General features: G+C 47.9%; 1 protein-coding gene across 3 annotated transcripts; it reads left to right on the top strand.

Annotated features, from left to right (window-relative positions):
• Positions 1-16: 16 nt before the first annotated feature.
• Positions 17-12,133, top strand: galnt3 (UDP-N-acetyl-alpha-D-galactosamine:polypeptide N-acetylgalactosaminyltransferase 3 (GalNAc-T3)). Of its 3 annotated transcripts, none has more exons than XM_018741613.2 (11): positions 17-944; positions 3,451-4,039; positions 4,817-4,989; positions 6,150-6,299; positions 6,691-6,925; positions 7,599-7,716; positions 7,910-8,110; positions 10,399-10,530; positions 10,720-10,821; positions 11,029-11,181; positions 11,686-12,133. In XM_018741613.2, exons 2-11 carry the CDS (start codon positions 3,540-3,542, stop codon positions 11,797-11,799), a joined length of 1,878 nt encoding a protein of 625 aa, XP_018597129.1. In that variant the 5' UTR covers positions 17-944; positions 3,451-3,539; the 3' UTR covers positions 11,800-12,133. The 3 variants fall into 3 exon arrangements, with proteins under 3 accessions (XP_018597129.1, XP_018597128.1, XP_029112578.1); XM_018741612.2 differs by lacking the exon at positions 17-944 and adding an exon at positions 956-2,354; XM_029256745.1 differs by lacking the exon at positions 17-944 and having other exon boundaries at positions 3,087-4,039.
• The last annotated feature ends 990 nt before the right edge of the window (positions 12,134-13,123 follow it).

Raw genomic sequence — 13,123 nt, 5'->3', positions numbered from 1 at the left:
TTGCATGAAAGTCTTTGTACTCAAAACTGGGAGATTTCCCATAATATTTACACACATTGACTTTAAAGGTTTTCTTGTAATACAGTTGCATTTTAAACCTGCAAATGAAAACGGAAGGACTGAGTGTTTCAGTATCCATTTATGTACAATAACCAAGATTCCATGGATAAAAGGTAAAAGTATGTAAACAAGGTACAGGAATATGGTGGTAGTAAGAATTTAAGAGGCCCACGGTGTAAGTTTGCTGGACATGTTCACTCATCAGTTCATACCTAGAATGGCTCAACTGATCCATGATGTAAGGTGACTTGACTCAGCTGAGAATGAGAGACTTTTAAATCAAATCGTCCCACATTAATAAACAGACATCTCCATTCCCGTGATGACTGAGAGATTTTTTTTTTCTTTCACCATTAGGTATTTGCATCACTCAGTTGTGTAAAACGCACTAGTCTAACGTTGTTGCGAAATGGTTTTCAGTGGGCGATAAACTTGGTGACCGGCGCTGTAAAAGTATTTATAATCCACAGAGTGGAGGAATTATTTAAAGTGTTTTACATGCGCTACTAAGGCAGTCAGGGATTTTTGAAACACAAACGCACACTTCACTTCTTCGCTGCCTGTGTGGAACTGAAAACCGTTCGGAAAGACTAAGCAGTTTCACGAAGACTCCGGCAGCGGGACTAAGCCTAAGCGCTTTGTCCTCTGGTCCACAAACACCCCCGGGGGGCTCGGGGCTCGGAGCTCGGAGCGGAGCGCCTCGCTCGCGCAGTGGGGAAAGGCGCCGCTCACAGCGGACCCTCTGCTCCGGGCGCCTCTCACTCTCAGGGGCCCCTGGCTGGATGGCAGTCGCAGGATCCCCGCATTCGGCGGTGTTGCGGCAAGAAGAAGCTCCGCGAACTAAAACTCGAGACACACGTGACACCTCGGGATGCGGCTCCGTGGTAAGTTCAGCTGCTGAGCTAGAGCGACCGGACAGGGTCAAAGTGGTCAGTCTGAGTTTGCAGCATCCATCGTGTCCGCAAGATCTCGGTCTGATGAGCTCTACGTGACATGATGATGTGCGTGATCTCGGTGGGCTCTCCACGTGCGGCTGCTGGCTTGCTTTTGGCCGCGCCACGCGAACGGAGCGGACCGCATCCAGCGCGGCCGCGCTTTCCGCACGCTCGGGGGCTGCTAGTATTATTATTTGCGGCGAGGCGACAGCGATCTGTTTATTCTGTGTGTGTGCGTGCGCGGGGCTCCTCGTGCCAGACACGGACTGCTCCGTGCTCACGCGCCACTCAGGCACGACGATCGACGACGCACGTAGGTCGGACACACCGTGGACTTTGAAGGAGGTTCACATGCTTTAGAGTTTAGCCCCATCTTCTCAGGGGGTCGGGGCCAGAGGGGAGCCCCGGGCCGCTTAATTAAGCGACCTCCGGTTGATTTTCCGGGGGTCTTTTTGTGTCCTCTTCCCCCATCCAAGGGCACGGTCGGGTGGTCTCCGAGCGGCCCGGGGGGCTTCGCGTTCCACAGCATCGTGTCGCCAGGCAACGGCTCCACTGAAAGAGCCCCTCAACAAATCCTATTACTCTTAAAGAAGTGACATTACTAAAGGATCAGTGGTACCCTGCTGTGGCTGGGACTGTGGCTGGGACTGTGGCTGGGGCGGGGGGAGCCTTTCTAAAATATCCCGCTGGAGAAACGTGGCTTCGAAAGTGCGCGTTTTTTTAAAGGAAACACGAGGAACTCGCTTAAAAGCAACGCAGTGGTAGCTGAGTCTTTTTTTAATAAAGAAGAAATTTAGCTTAAAGATAAAAGTCAGCAGCAGCAATAACTTATAACAATTCGCCTCGCTAATTTCATCAAGCACTAGTAGAGGCTCAGGCTGCGACAGTCGGTCCCGTTCTGTGCTCGGTTCTCGAACCGGATCGCACGGCGCAGTTACCGCCGCCGGTAGATCCCGGCGAGATCGCAAAGGTGCAAAGAGAGAGAAAACCTGGCTGTTTCAGCGCGTTGCACGTCCGTCGACGACGTGCCTCATGAGCCGTGGAGCTGGAGGCACCTTACTTTATCATGAGGGAAATATGAACGAAAGATGGGTCCGCGGAGAGCCACGCTGCTCCGATCCTGCTCGGAGATGTGTGTGCGTTCGGATCTCCTCCCTCCACCTGCAGCAGACACACCTGGATCCAGCGAGGCGGAAGTAGCTGCTCGCGCGACTCTGACGGGTGACTTCGCGCTGGATCCTCCTCGAAATGTCGATATTCCGGATCTGAACCCGCGTATTCAGACGTGATCTCCAGGGGCTCTCTGACCCGGCGCGGCACAGATGCGTTTACCAGGGTAAAGTCCCTCGTGCGAGTAAGGTAAGGGAAGTCCCGCGCTTGGTGCTCGGGGCAACAGTGAGTCAGTAGTGGTTGGGGATGTCGTGGCTGCTTGGCTAGAGCTGCTTTCCTCTGATCTGAAGGTTGTGGGTTCGGATCTCCCTGGCGCTGTATACCCTTGGTCGAGGTCCCCCTTCGCTGAAGTGGTGCACGAAGTACACCGTGCTGTATGAATGGGTAAATCGATGTAAATCTGGGTCGAATGTGTCGGCTAAATGAAGTAAAATGTGTAAAACTCGCGTCACGGGCGGGGGGAGGGTTCCGATCCCACACTGCAAACATTCTGTCCGTTTTAGGAGCCGTGTGTGTGATACTGACCCTCTCGCAGTGACACAGCGTGGCTTGTGCGCGGCAAGCCGATGACATTGTGGAGTTTACACAGAAAAGCCCAATTCTTTTTTGTGACTTTATTTCTCTCGTGCTTCGCCACCAACTATTACTAGAAAATCCCTCCTTGTCTTAATAAACTGTGAGAATGCATTATTATTTAAATATTTAAGCAATGCTGTCAAACTTTTTTTTTTTTTTAATAGGATGGTTAAAGGATGCCAAAGGATTCTTTTTTTTTTCCATTTAAAGAATGCTTGGTTTTCCTTCCTAAAGCCTTATGAATGGTTACACCAAAGTTCTGAAATGTATCAGACTGAAGTGTTTTTCTTGGAGGTCTAGCTGGTTAAATGGAAAATGTTTTTGTTTTAAACTTTGTGGTAAATTACAGGCATTTTTTAAAATTAGACTTGTTACAGCTCAGACTTTTTTTGTGTTTTAACAGTCTATATACCATAGTTTGCTGCCTGTTGCAATTGTTATACTGTAGCCTGTTAGTCTCACTCTGTTGTCAGGTGGTGTGGCGCTTTTCTCTGCCACCTTGTTTCAAAGGACATTTGTTCAAATCCCACCTTCTGTAGTACCATTGAGCAACATTCTTACCTCAAACTGCTCTAGTGAGAATTGCCCAGCTGTGCGTGTGTAGTTCAACACTGTAAGTGGTTTTGGGGAGAAATATCAGCTAAATAAATGAGTAAATGAGTGTAATCCTATGGCATGAATGTGAATAATCTTCTGTTTTACTTTCTAGGTCCCACAGCCAACCCCTGGAAAATTTAGTGTGCTGTGGAGAAGTTTTGACCCCATTCCTAATCAGTTTAGTGTGCCATAACCGAAAACATGACTACTCTGCGAAGACTTATGAGACGGCGATTACACCCATGGAAACTGGCACTCGTGGCCCTTGTTTTTGTTACCGTCCTGTTCCTCATCCAGCGCGAGGTGGTGAGCCAGGGCACCGAAGAGGAGCCCTGGCTACGTGACATTGTGGTCAAGCGTGACACCGTGCTGGGCATGGTGATGGGTGCCGTAGGCAACTTCGGCCACGCTAAGCCCAAAATGCAGATTGGGGCCCCAGTCCGGCAGCCAGGAAACCCAACAGGGAGCCTCTCGTGCTTGCCAGGGTACTACACTGCAGCTGAGCTCCGGCCAGCCCTGGAGCGCCCTCCTCAGGACCCCAGCGCACCCGGGGCATCGGGGAAACCCTTCCGCATGGACAAGCTGAGCCCTGCAGAGCAGGAGGAGAAGAAGAGAGGAGAGGAGAAGCACTGCTTCAATGTGTTCGCCAGCGACCGCATTTCATTGAGTCGGGATCTGGGGCCCGACACCAGGCCGCCTGAGTATGTTTCCACCAAAGTGACCCTGCTTTCTTCGCCACTGCGGCTGGATATTGGAACAAAGATCAAATTGCATGGTCTGTCCAATAACCAGAGTTAAAAACTTTAGGTTTACTGTGGAAGTTCTTGGACTAACCTTAACGATACATCAATAAAGAAATATTCATGAAATTTGTAGGTGCACTGTGTAAGTGCTGTTTCAGAGTTGCGAATAGCACCACCTAGTGGTGGAGACTGCGGGCTGCAGATCCGAAAGGAAAGAATCTATTTGCACTGTTACCCTTCAGCTGCTCAAAATTAAATTAATTTAAGGATCACAAGACCGCTGGTAGAATGGAGTTATATTTGGTATTTTTTTAGCCTAACACATAAATGGTAAAGCCTCGAGACTGAGGTTTTCTTTTTTTTTGAACTACAGTTATAGAGGGAAATGTCTCATAAACCACAGACAGTAGAATTTTTTTTCTAAACGTTCTTTCAACATGTCTGTCTAGTCAAAGTGTCTGATTCAAGAAATTGCGCTAAGTTTTGCTTGGCTCATTAAGCAAGCTTGTTCATGCTCCTGTTATTTTTAAACAGGAAAATCTGCACTGTATCTGGCTCATCTCTGTCTGTTGGGACATTTTGATGTGGTTTCAGTTTCGGCAGGTATCCCAGTCGATGACACTGCTGGTGGCGGGCGGGCGCCCTGGCTCCCGAGGTGTTTACGTAGCGTTTTTGACTCCTGCACTCCTTGTTCACAGCGGATGCTGACTTCCCGTGTCCCCCGTTCCCTTGCAGGTGCATTGAACAGGCCTTCAAGCGCTGCCCAGCTCTGCCCACCACAAGCGTGATCATTGTGTTCCACAATGAGGCCTGGAGCACGCTTCTGCGTACCGTGTACAGCGTCCTGCACACCTCGCCCGCGATCCTCCTGAAAGAGGTCATCCTGGTGGACGATGCCAGCACCGATGGTATGAGGAAGCAGGCACCGAGACCACCCGGCCTTCGCTGGGCTCAGATCTAAGGCCACTTGCTGGGAGGCCCTGTGTATCCTGGTGAACATTCGCTGCTTTGGTTCCCGGCTTCGCAAAGGGCTATGGCAGGGAGGCCAGGGGCCTGGGGCAGTGGAGGGGGTGCTACCATTGAATACTTTCCTAAGATCAACGCTCTGCGGTATTGCAGAGGAAATGGGTGGCCGTCTGTGCTCTGAGACGGGCTGAAAGGAGCGCGCGGCGCAAGCTGCCTGGCTGTCTGCACTCCATCATTTGTTTGGCGAAGGGGCCAGAGTTTCTCATTAGGATTTGCTTTTCGAAGCCTTCCGCCTTCCCCAGCCGTCAAGGGAACCGGTCGCACACTCTGGGCAGCGGTGTGAGCCGAGCATGAAAGTGGGCACACGTCCTCCTCTATGACACTTTGCACACACAGCAACGAGGCAGAAATTCAGGGGGTCTCCATTGCGGCACCAGCCCACATTATTGCTGAAGATGTGTCTCCTGTCTTTTCTTAAGCAACTTCAAATTAGCTTGAAGAAGTCGTATGATTTCTAGTTTTGTGCACTTTTCCGCTGCACTTTGATCCTTGTTACACTAGTGCAGAGATATGGGGACTTGACTGTATTGGGTTTGCATTTGGCTGTGGTGGAAATAGCAGAACATGTAAGTGTGTGAGTGTAAAGAATATCTGTGTGTGATCTCTAATGAGGGCGGCTTAAAAAAAGATGATCGTGTCCCTCCTGTGACGAGTCCATCGTGTGAACATCAAACCACTGGTTATAAAAGCATTAACTAATACAGCAGGATACTCATATATTAAAACTGAATGTGTCTTTTAAATAGGGGGGTGCGGTGGCGCAGTGGGTTGGACCGCAGTCCTGCTGTCCGGTGGGTCTGGGGTTCGAGTCCCGCTTGGGGTACCTTGCGATGGACTGGCGTCCCGTCCTGGGTGTGTCCCCTTCCCCCTCAGGCCTTACGCCCTGTGTTGCCGGGTAGGCTCCGGTTCCCCGTGACCCCGTAAGGGACAAGCGGTTCTGAAAATGTGTGTGTGTGTGTGTGTGTGTCTTTTAAATGTGACAGAACATATTTAACTTTCTGTTACTCTGATAATTAAGGAAATTGTTGTGGTTTCTTGGCAGTGATTTTAAAAGATGAGCTCGATAACTATCTGCAACAGCTGCACCTTGTGCGGGTGGTGCGGCAACGGGAGCGGAAGGGCCTGATCACGGCGCGGCTGCTGGGTGCCTCAGTTGCCACCGGCGACGTTCTCACTTTCCTCGACGCACACTGTGAGTCAACGTCACGGGCGTGAGAGTCTGAGTCATTGCGTGGTGGTGGTGGGGGGTCTCGACTGGGCTTAGGCTTGTTCACACACCCTCCCTTAGGCCCTGCTGCGTCGGCAGAAGGAACAATGAGACAAGCTGCTTCTGGGACACACCCTCTGAGTTACACACCCTTTTCAGTACTGACATCATCTGCCGACCGCATTCCTTTCCTTGGCATTGTTTTTTTTTCCTTAATCTGCAGTCACTTCAAAAGTATTTTGCTCCAAATAAATGAGAATAAATGCCTGTGGTGGCATACTTTCAGATTATACAAGATTATACTACAGTTCCACTGTACTGTTGAGTTCCTCTGTTCAGGTGGCGCTCGTTCAAAAACCAGCTCTCTGCGTTCCAGGTGAGTGTTTCCACGGCTGGTTGGAGCCGCTGCTGGCCAGGATAGCGGAGAACTACACGGCGGTGGTAAGCCCTGACATTACCACCATCGAGCTGAACACCTTCGAGTTTGTGAAGCCGTCGCCCTACGGACAGGGCCACAACCGGGGGAACTTTGACTGGAGTCTGTCCTTCGGCTGGGAGGGGCTCCCCGACCACGAGAAGCGGCGACGGAAAGACGAGACCTATCCCATCAAGTGAGCTGCTCTCTGTGCTTGGATTGTAGATTTTCACCGCATCGGTATGAATGCATAGCGCCCTATCGCTTAAATATGGAGTTACAATGAGCAATTTGCATTTAGTCTTAGGTGGAGAATCTTTATTTATTTATTTGTTTTGGGACAGCAGGCAACACAGTCGTTTGAGATGCAGCCTTTCAATCAGAGGAACCTGCAATAAAAAAAAAATCCCTGCTCCTGCTGTGGTACCCATTAGCAGAGTACTTATCCTTAGGTGCCCCAGTAAAAAAAAAAAAAAAGAAAAACAGCCTTATAAATAATTGTGCATTTATTTAGTTGAGTGATTTTTTTTTTTTTCTTCAAAGCACCTTATAGCCTTCAAGTACTAAGCAGTGCTTACCCATTTACCCAGCTGGGTATTTTTTAGTGGAGAAATTCACAGTACATACCTTGCTCAAGAATACTAGAGCACAAGTTGGGATTTGAACAGGCAACCAGCAAATCTAGATGTAGTGACTGTAACCTCTACACTATATGCTTCCCTTACTTGTTTGCTATACAGTTCTAAAAACCTTTCACTTTGGAGAAACAGGTCAACTCAATAAACTTATTATTATTATTATTATTATTATTATTATTATAGTTAAGGTGAACGTATCCCACTCTATGAAATATCATCTGTTTCTTGCAGAACACCAACATTTGCTGGTGGACTTTTTTCCATCTCGAAGGACTACTTCTACCATATCGGTAGTTATGATGAAGAAATGGAAATTTGGGGAGGGGAGAACATTGAGATGTCTTTTCGGGTAAGAGAAAATCAAAACACGTACAATTCGTTGACTGCAACCCCCCTTCCACTGCACCAAGTCAAAGGTGTTTGTGTTTATACTGCTCTTTACTTTGTAATACTCAGCTGACCCCACCATGTAACAGCAACTGACTTCATGTCAGGGACAACAGGGCTCATGTGACTTAGTGTGTCTCTTTGGGCTGTTCCAGGTGTGGCAGTGTGGGGGGCAGCTGGAAATCATCCCCTGCTCCGTGGTGGGACATGTCTTCCGCACCAAAAGCCCCCATACCTTCCCCAAGGGCACACAGGTGATCGCCCGCAACCAGGTGCGCCTGGCGGAGGTCTGGATGGATGAGTACAAGGAGATCTTCTATCGCAGGAACAGGGAGGCAGCGTCCATGGCCAAAGAAGTAGGTGGAAAGCTTCAGTTCTCGAATTACCAAGTGACACCCCGCAGGAGCTTATTAGAGCCATGTGTTCGCTGAGAGGGGAGCCTGCTAAAGCATTAATTAAGTCCTGTGAAATGTTCTTTTTATTTCGCTGTCAGCGTAGGCGCACGCGCAGGCAGAGTCGAGAATGTCCTCCCATTCCCAGGAGGGCGTCTCCGCGGACCCCTCATTATTCCGCTCTTTGTCACGTTTGAGCGGCCGCACGCCGCGCTCTCTCCGCATCCGACTGGACGAAGTCTGGGGGCCGAGCGTAAACGCTCGCATCACGTCGCGAGTCTGCTCACGCGGAGGCCCTGCAAAGAAAGGCGCCTCTTCGTTTCTGTCCTTCTTCGCAGGGACGCTGTAACGGGGGAAGTAAAGCCGTGTCGGAAACTCGGCTGTGGTGCCACGTCAGAAACGGGGAGCAAAATTCTCGCACGTTCCCTTCTCGCCTGAGGAGAAGGTGCGCTCCTGGCACACTTTGGCACAGAAAGGGTTTCAGCTGTTTCTTAACAGGTAGAACAGTGGCTTGATGGAATGAACTTCTTTGCTATTTTAAACCTTTCACCCAACCCAAACAAGGACGATATTCCATTAAGCTCGACCCGGCAGGAGGAGGTGTGAATGTGAATAAAATTATGTTTTGCATATCTACAGGTGAAGATAAGATATACCGTATATTACTCTTGAGCATATCTCCTTTCTGTCATCTCAGCTGTCCCAGCTTAAGCGCAGCAGTGGAAATGTGTCTTTACACAAAATCCGTCTTGTGAAGACATTTTTAGGAACTCCCTCATAGCATGAAGGAAGACAGAGACAGCAAGGTCCTCCTCATAAAGCTGTTAACTTTTATCGATTTGCCTGGATTATTCCTCCGGGCCGAATCCCGCGCTCTCACATGCCGCGCGTGCGATTTTTCACGTTCCGGTTAAGTCCTTCTGGAGGCTGAGTCCATGCATCTCAATTAGGTGACGTTTTGTTGTTTCAGACGATTTATGTGGCTGAGCTGTACCACAGGGAGGACATTATTGTAGTAGCTGGCGGTAGGGCTCTCCGCTGAAATGATCCGTCGCTCTTAGTGTACCACAGGTAAACTTTATACATTCACTGGGATCAGTGAAGCTTAACATTCGCTGGAGCCTTACATGGTCAGCAGTGAAAAGAAGCTTGAAAAAGACCAGATCTTTGCCACACCTTACATTTATATTTACATTTATTCATTTAGCAGACACTTTTCTCCAAAGAGACATACATCTCAGAGAACATTACAAAAAGTCTATCATATCAATAGAAGGACAAAAGGTATGTGTGACAGTTATGTACCCTTTTTTTCCCGCATCTCGATTGCTAGTGATGGTAGTATTTATATTAAATTATATACTACAGGTATAAGGATATTATTGTGTGTTTCACGGGTGGGTTTGAATCCAGCTCAGTCTGTGTGGAGTTTGCTTGTTCTACCTGTGTTCATGTGGGTTTCCTCCCACAGTCCCCAGACACAAGGGGTGGCATGGTAGCACAGCAAGTAGAGCTGCTGTCTCACAGTGCCTGGGTGGTGCAAGAGAATGTGGGCTCAATCCCTGCTCAGTCATTGTGGAGTTTGCAGATTCTCCTTGTGTCTGAGTGGATTTCCTCCCCCAGTCCAAAGACATGCTGTTCAGATTCTCCCATAGTATGTGAGTGTCACACAGAGAGAGTGTGTTTCACTGATGTATGGATGAGTAACCCAGTGTAAGTAGTGTATCTAGCAGTGTAAGTCACCTTGGTGAATAAGGTGTAGGTTAGTGACACTACATACTATCCATTGTAAGTCACTTTGGAGGAAAGTGTCTGCTAAGTGAATAAACATGAAGATGCTTCAAATATGTTGGTGGCTCTACATTGCCTGTAGAGTGTTTGTGTCATTTTGCCCTGGTGTCCCGATCAAAGAGTACCCCGCCTTATGCTATGGCACCATAAACTTTTCACCATTGGGCAGCATGAATGTTTAATTACTAATCTGTTTTTGACACTACATATAGACCTGATATTCATACACTGGAGTGTAGCAAAGTTGCTGGAAAGAAGGAAAGAAGTCTAAGTAAAACTATGAGGTTGAATATACATGGAAAGAGGCTACCTTTGCAAGCCCTCACTCTTAACTTGAAGCAACGATGCTGAACAGTGTCTGGGAAAGGCAGCATGGGCCTTTGCCCCACTTCAGAGAGTGGGCACCATATGCTGATGGAAAGTTTCTGCCCTGCTTTAACCACATGAAACTTTTCTTGCAGAAGTCCTTTGGAGATATCTCCAAGCGCATGGACCTCCGGCACCACCTGCAGTGCAAGACCTTCTCCTGGTATTTGAAGAACGTGTACCCAGAAGTCTTTACGCCTGATCTGAACCCACTTCGCTTTGGCTCGGTAAATGGCAACCACCACCACCGCCACAACCCCCCCAACTCATTTGCTGTGGTTTACTACCAAACCTTTCAAGACGTGCCAGTAGGACGTAGCAGAGTGAAGACAGACGACCCACAGCCACCCACAGCACACAGCCTTGTTTGAACAGCTTGCATTACTGGAAGTCTTTTCCCCTCCATTCCCCTCCAGGTGAAGAATATGGGCAGGGATTTGTGCCTGGATGCCGGGGAGAACAATGAGGGTGGCAAAAGCCTAATCATGTACCCCTGCCATGGGCTTGGAGGAAACCAGGTGCACTTTGGCCTTCCGTACTGCAACGTTTCCAACCCTTCATTCTGGAACGTGCCGTAGACTGCCCTCAGCTGTCACATCCTGTTAACTAACCCGCAGTGTCCCTTGCCAGCCACACTGGGAGGAAGTGGGAAAACAGCCTTTTGCTATTTTAACATGAGCAGGGTTGCCCATTTGTGCCACTTACTGGAATGTTTTGCGTGTCAGTATTTCGAGTATTCCACGCGCCGCGAGATCCGCCACAACGTCCAGATGGAGCTCTGCTTGCATGGGACAGAGGCGGCGGTCAAGCTGGAGCGCTGTCAGTATGAAGGCCACAACACTTTTGTTGGAGTCCAGCAGAAGTGGGAGATCATGGAGGTAACATTACACATGTCTACAGGGCAAATGATTAGACATTTGCTGAGCGTTCCATACACTACTTTTACTAGTTACATTTTATTATTGTAACCCTATGCCTTTATGAAATAACCCTATGCCTCCTTCATGGCTGCAGACTACCATGATCGTGCACTGGAAAAGAGGTTATTAATGATGAATAGCTAGAGTGACGGATGGACGACAACAACAACAACAACAATAATAATAATAATGCAGTGTGTTAGTTGGCTGATATGATGATCCACATTTTTACAGCTAGGTATTTTTGCTGAGACAGTTCAGGTAAAGTACCTTGTATGAGAGTACTTCAAATGAAGAGGTGACCATCAACACACGAGCTTGTGCCCCGAGTGATGAGATCTATTGGGATGTGCAATGTAAATACTGACTTTCTGTGATAATGCATAATGTGCTGCATGTGTTTTTGTTTCCTTGTGTTTTTAAATAGTTACTGGAGTAATTCTTTTCATCCACTCTCTGCAGAACCAGCTAATCTTCAACCCTGCGTTGAACCTGTGCCTGTCTGCCCGTCGGGAGCACCCACTCCTTGTCCCCTGTGACCCTTCAAACCGCTTCCAGCTCTGGGCATTCATCTGAAAATCCACAGAAACTTCTGAAGTAGAGAGTCAGGTGGACTTTTTTTTTTAAAAAAAGGAATGTGTTTTTTTGTATTTTTATTAATTTATTTTTATATGTGAAATTTACACTGCTAGACACTTGAATTCTGAGCCAAGACCCACTTGGACCTCCGGGAAGGCAGCACACTAGGCTAATCTGAACATTCCTGAATTTTCATGTTTACACTCTATTTTAAAGAAGTGTGAGGATAATTCCTTTAGTATTTGGTGTTGAATGTGTATCGACAAAAGGTATTTCTCACAGGGGGTGCGGTGGCGCAGTGGGTTGGACCGCAGTCCTGCTGTCCGGTGGGTCTGGGGTTCGAGTCCCACTTGGGGTGCCTTGCGGCGGACTGGCGTCCCGTCCTGGGTGTGTCCCCTTCCCCCTCTGGCCTTACGCCCTGTGTTGCCGGGTAGGCTCCGGTTCCCCGTGACCCCGTAAGGGACAAGCGGTTCAGAAAATGTGTGTGTGTGTGTGTGTGTATTTCTCACAATACTAAACTGCCTTACAGTAAGTTATTCTGGATTAGTGGTTTTCAGCCCTGGTCCTCCTTCACTCCTTATGTTGTAGCTGAGCAAAATAATAAGTTATTTTGTGATTATGCTTCATCAGGTCTGTTGTTAGAATTAATGGGATGATTCAAATGTTATATAAAATGTAGTAGTGGAGGGCAATACAAACTAAATTTGTGTAAGAAATGGTTAGCGAGGCCAGTGTTTCATTCATTTGATCTTCTATGAAACCTCAGCAAAACTGAAAAAAAATCAGTCCTGAACATAATTTTGAATAATTCAGCCTTTAACTTAATTCTCTAAGCAAAAAAATGGAATACAGGCAGTCCCCAGATTACGAACAATTTCCGTTCCCAAGTCTGTCCTTAAGTCGAATAAGTCAGAAAAGTTTAATTTTGGCCAAAATTTCCGGAAAATCACTCGCAGCACTTGCATTGGCACTCACTGGGTTACCTTGCAATTTAATACTGTGTAAATCTGCCCTCACTTTATAACGATTGAACCAACCCACTCACCACAAAATCTTCCTCATATTCACCTTCACTTGCAGCATGTGCAGCTTTTAAATCACTGATGCAAGGCAAATAGACATATTACGTCAATTTTGATCCTCTAACCAAATAGCCTTTCCATCAATAATCAAACCACTGTGCTGCTTACTGATAATTGTAGATTTCACCGGGACAGAGCCTTTTACGTGCTCCATTATTTTCGCTTTGTCCTTTAAAATTGTCCCGATCATTGACCGACTGTTGCCTAACGCTTTTCCAATGTTTCTTGGTGTTTCACCT

Source organism: Scleropages formosus, chromosome 12, assembly GCF_900964775.1.
Source record: "Scleropages formosus chromosome 12, fSclFor1.1, whole genome shotgun sequence".
NCBI classification, from domain to species: domain Eukaryota; kingdom Metazoa; phylum Chordata; class Actinopteri; order Osteoglossiformes; family Osteoglossidae; genus Scleropages; species Scleropages formosus.
The sequence above is the reverse complement of the archived record's forward strand: the minus strand, read 5'-3'. Positions and strand labels throughout refer to the sequence as shown.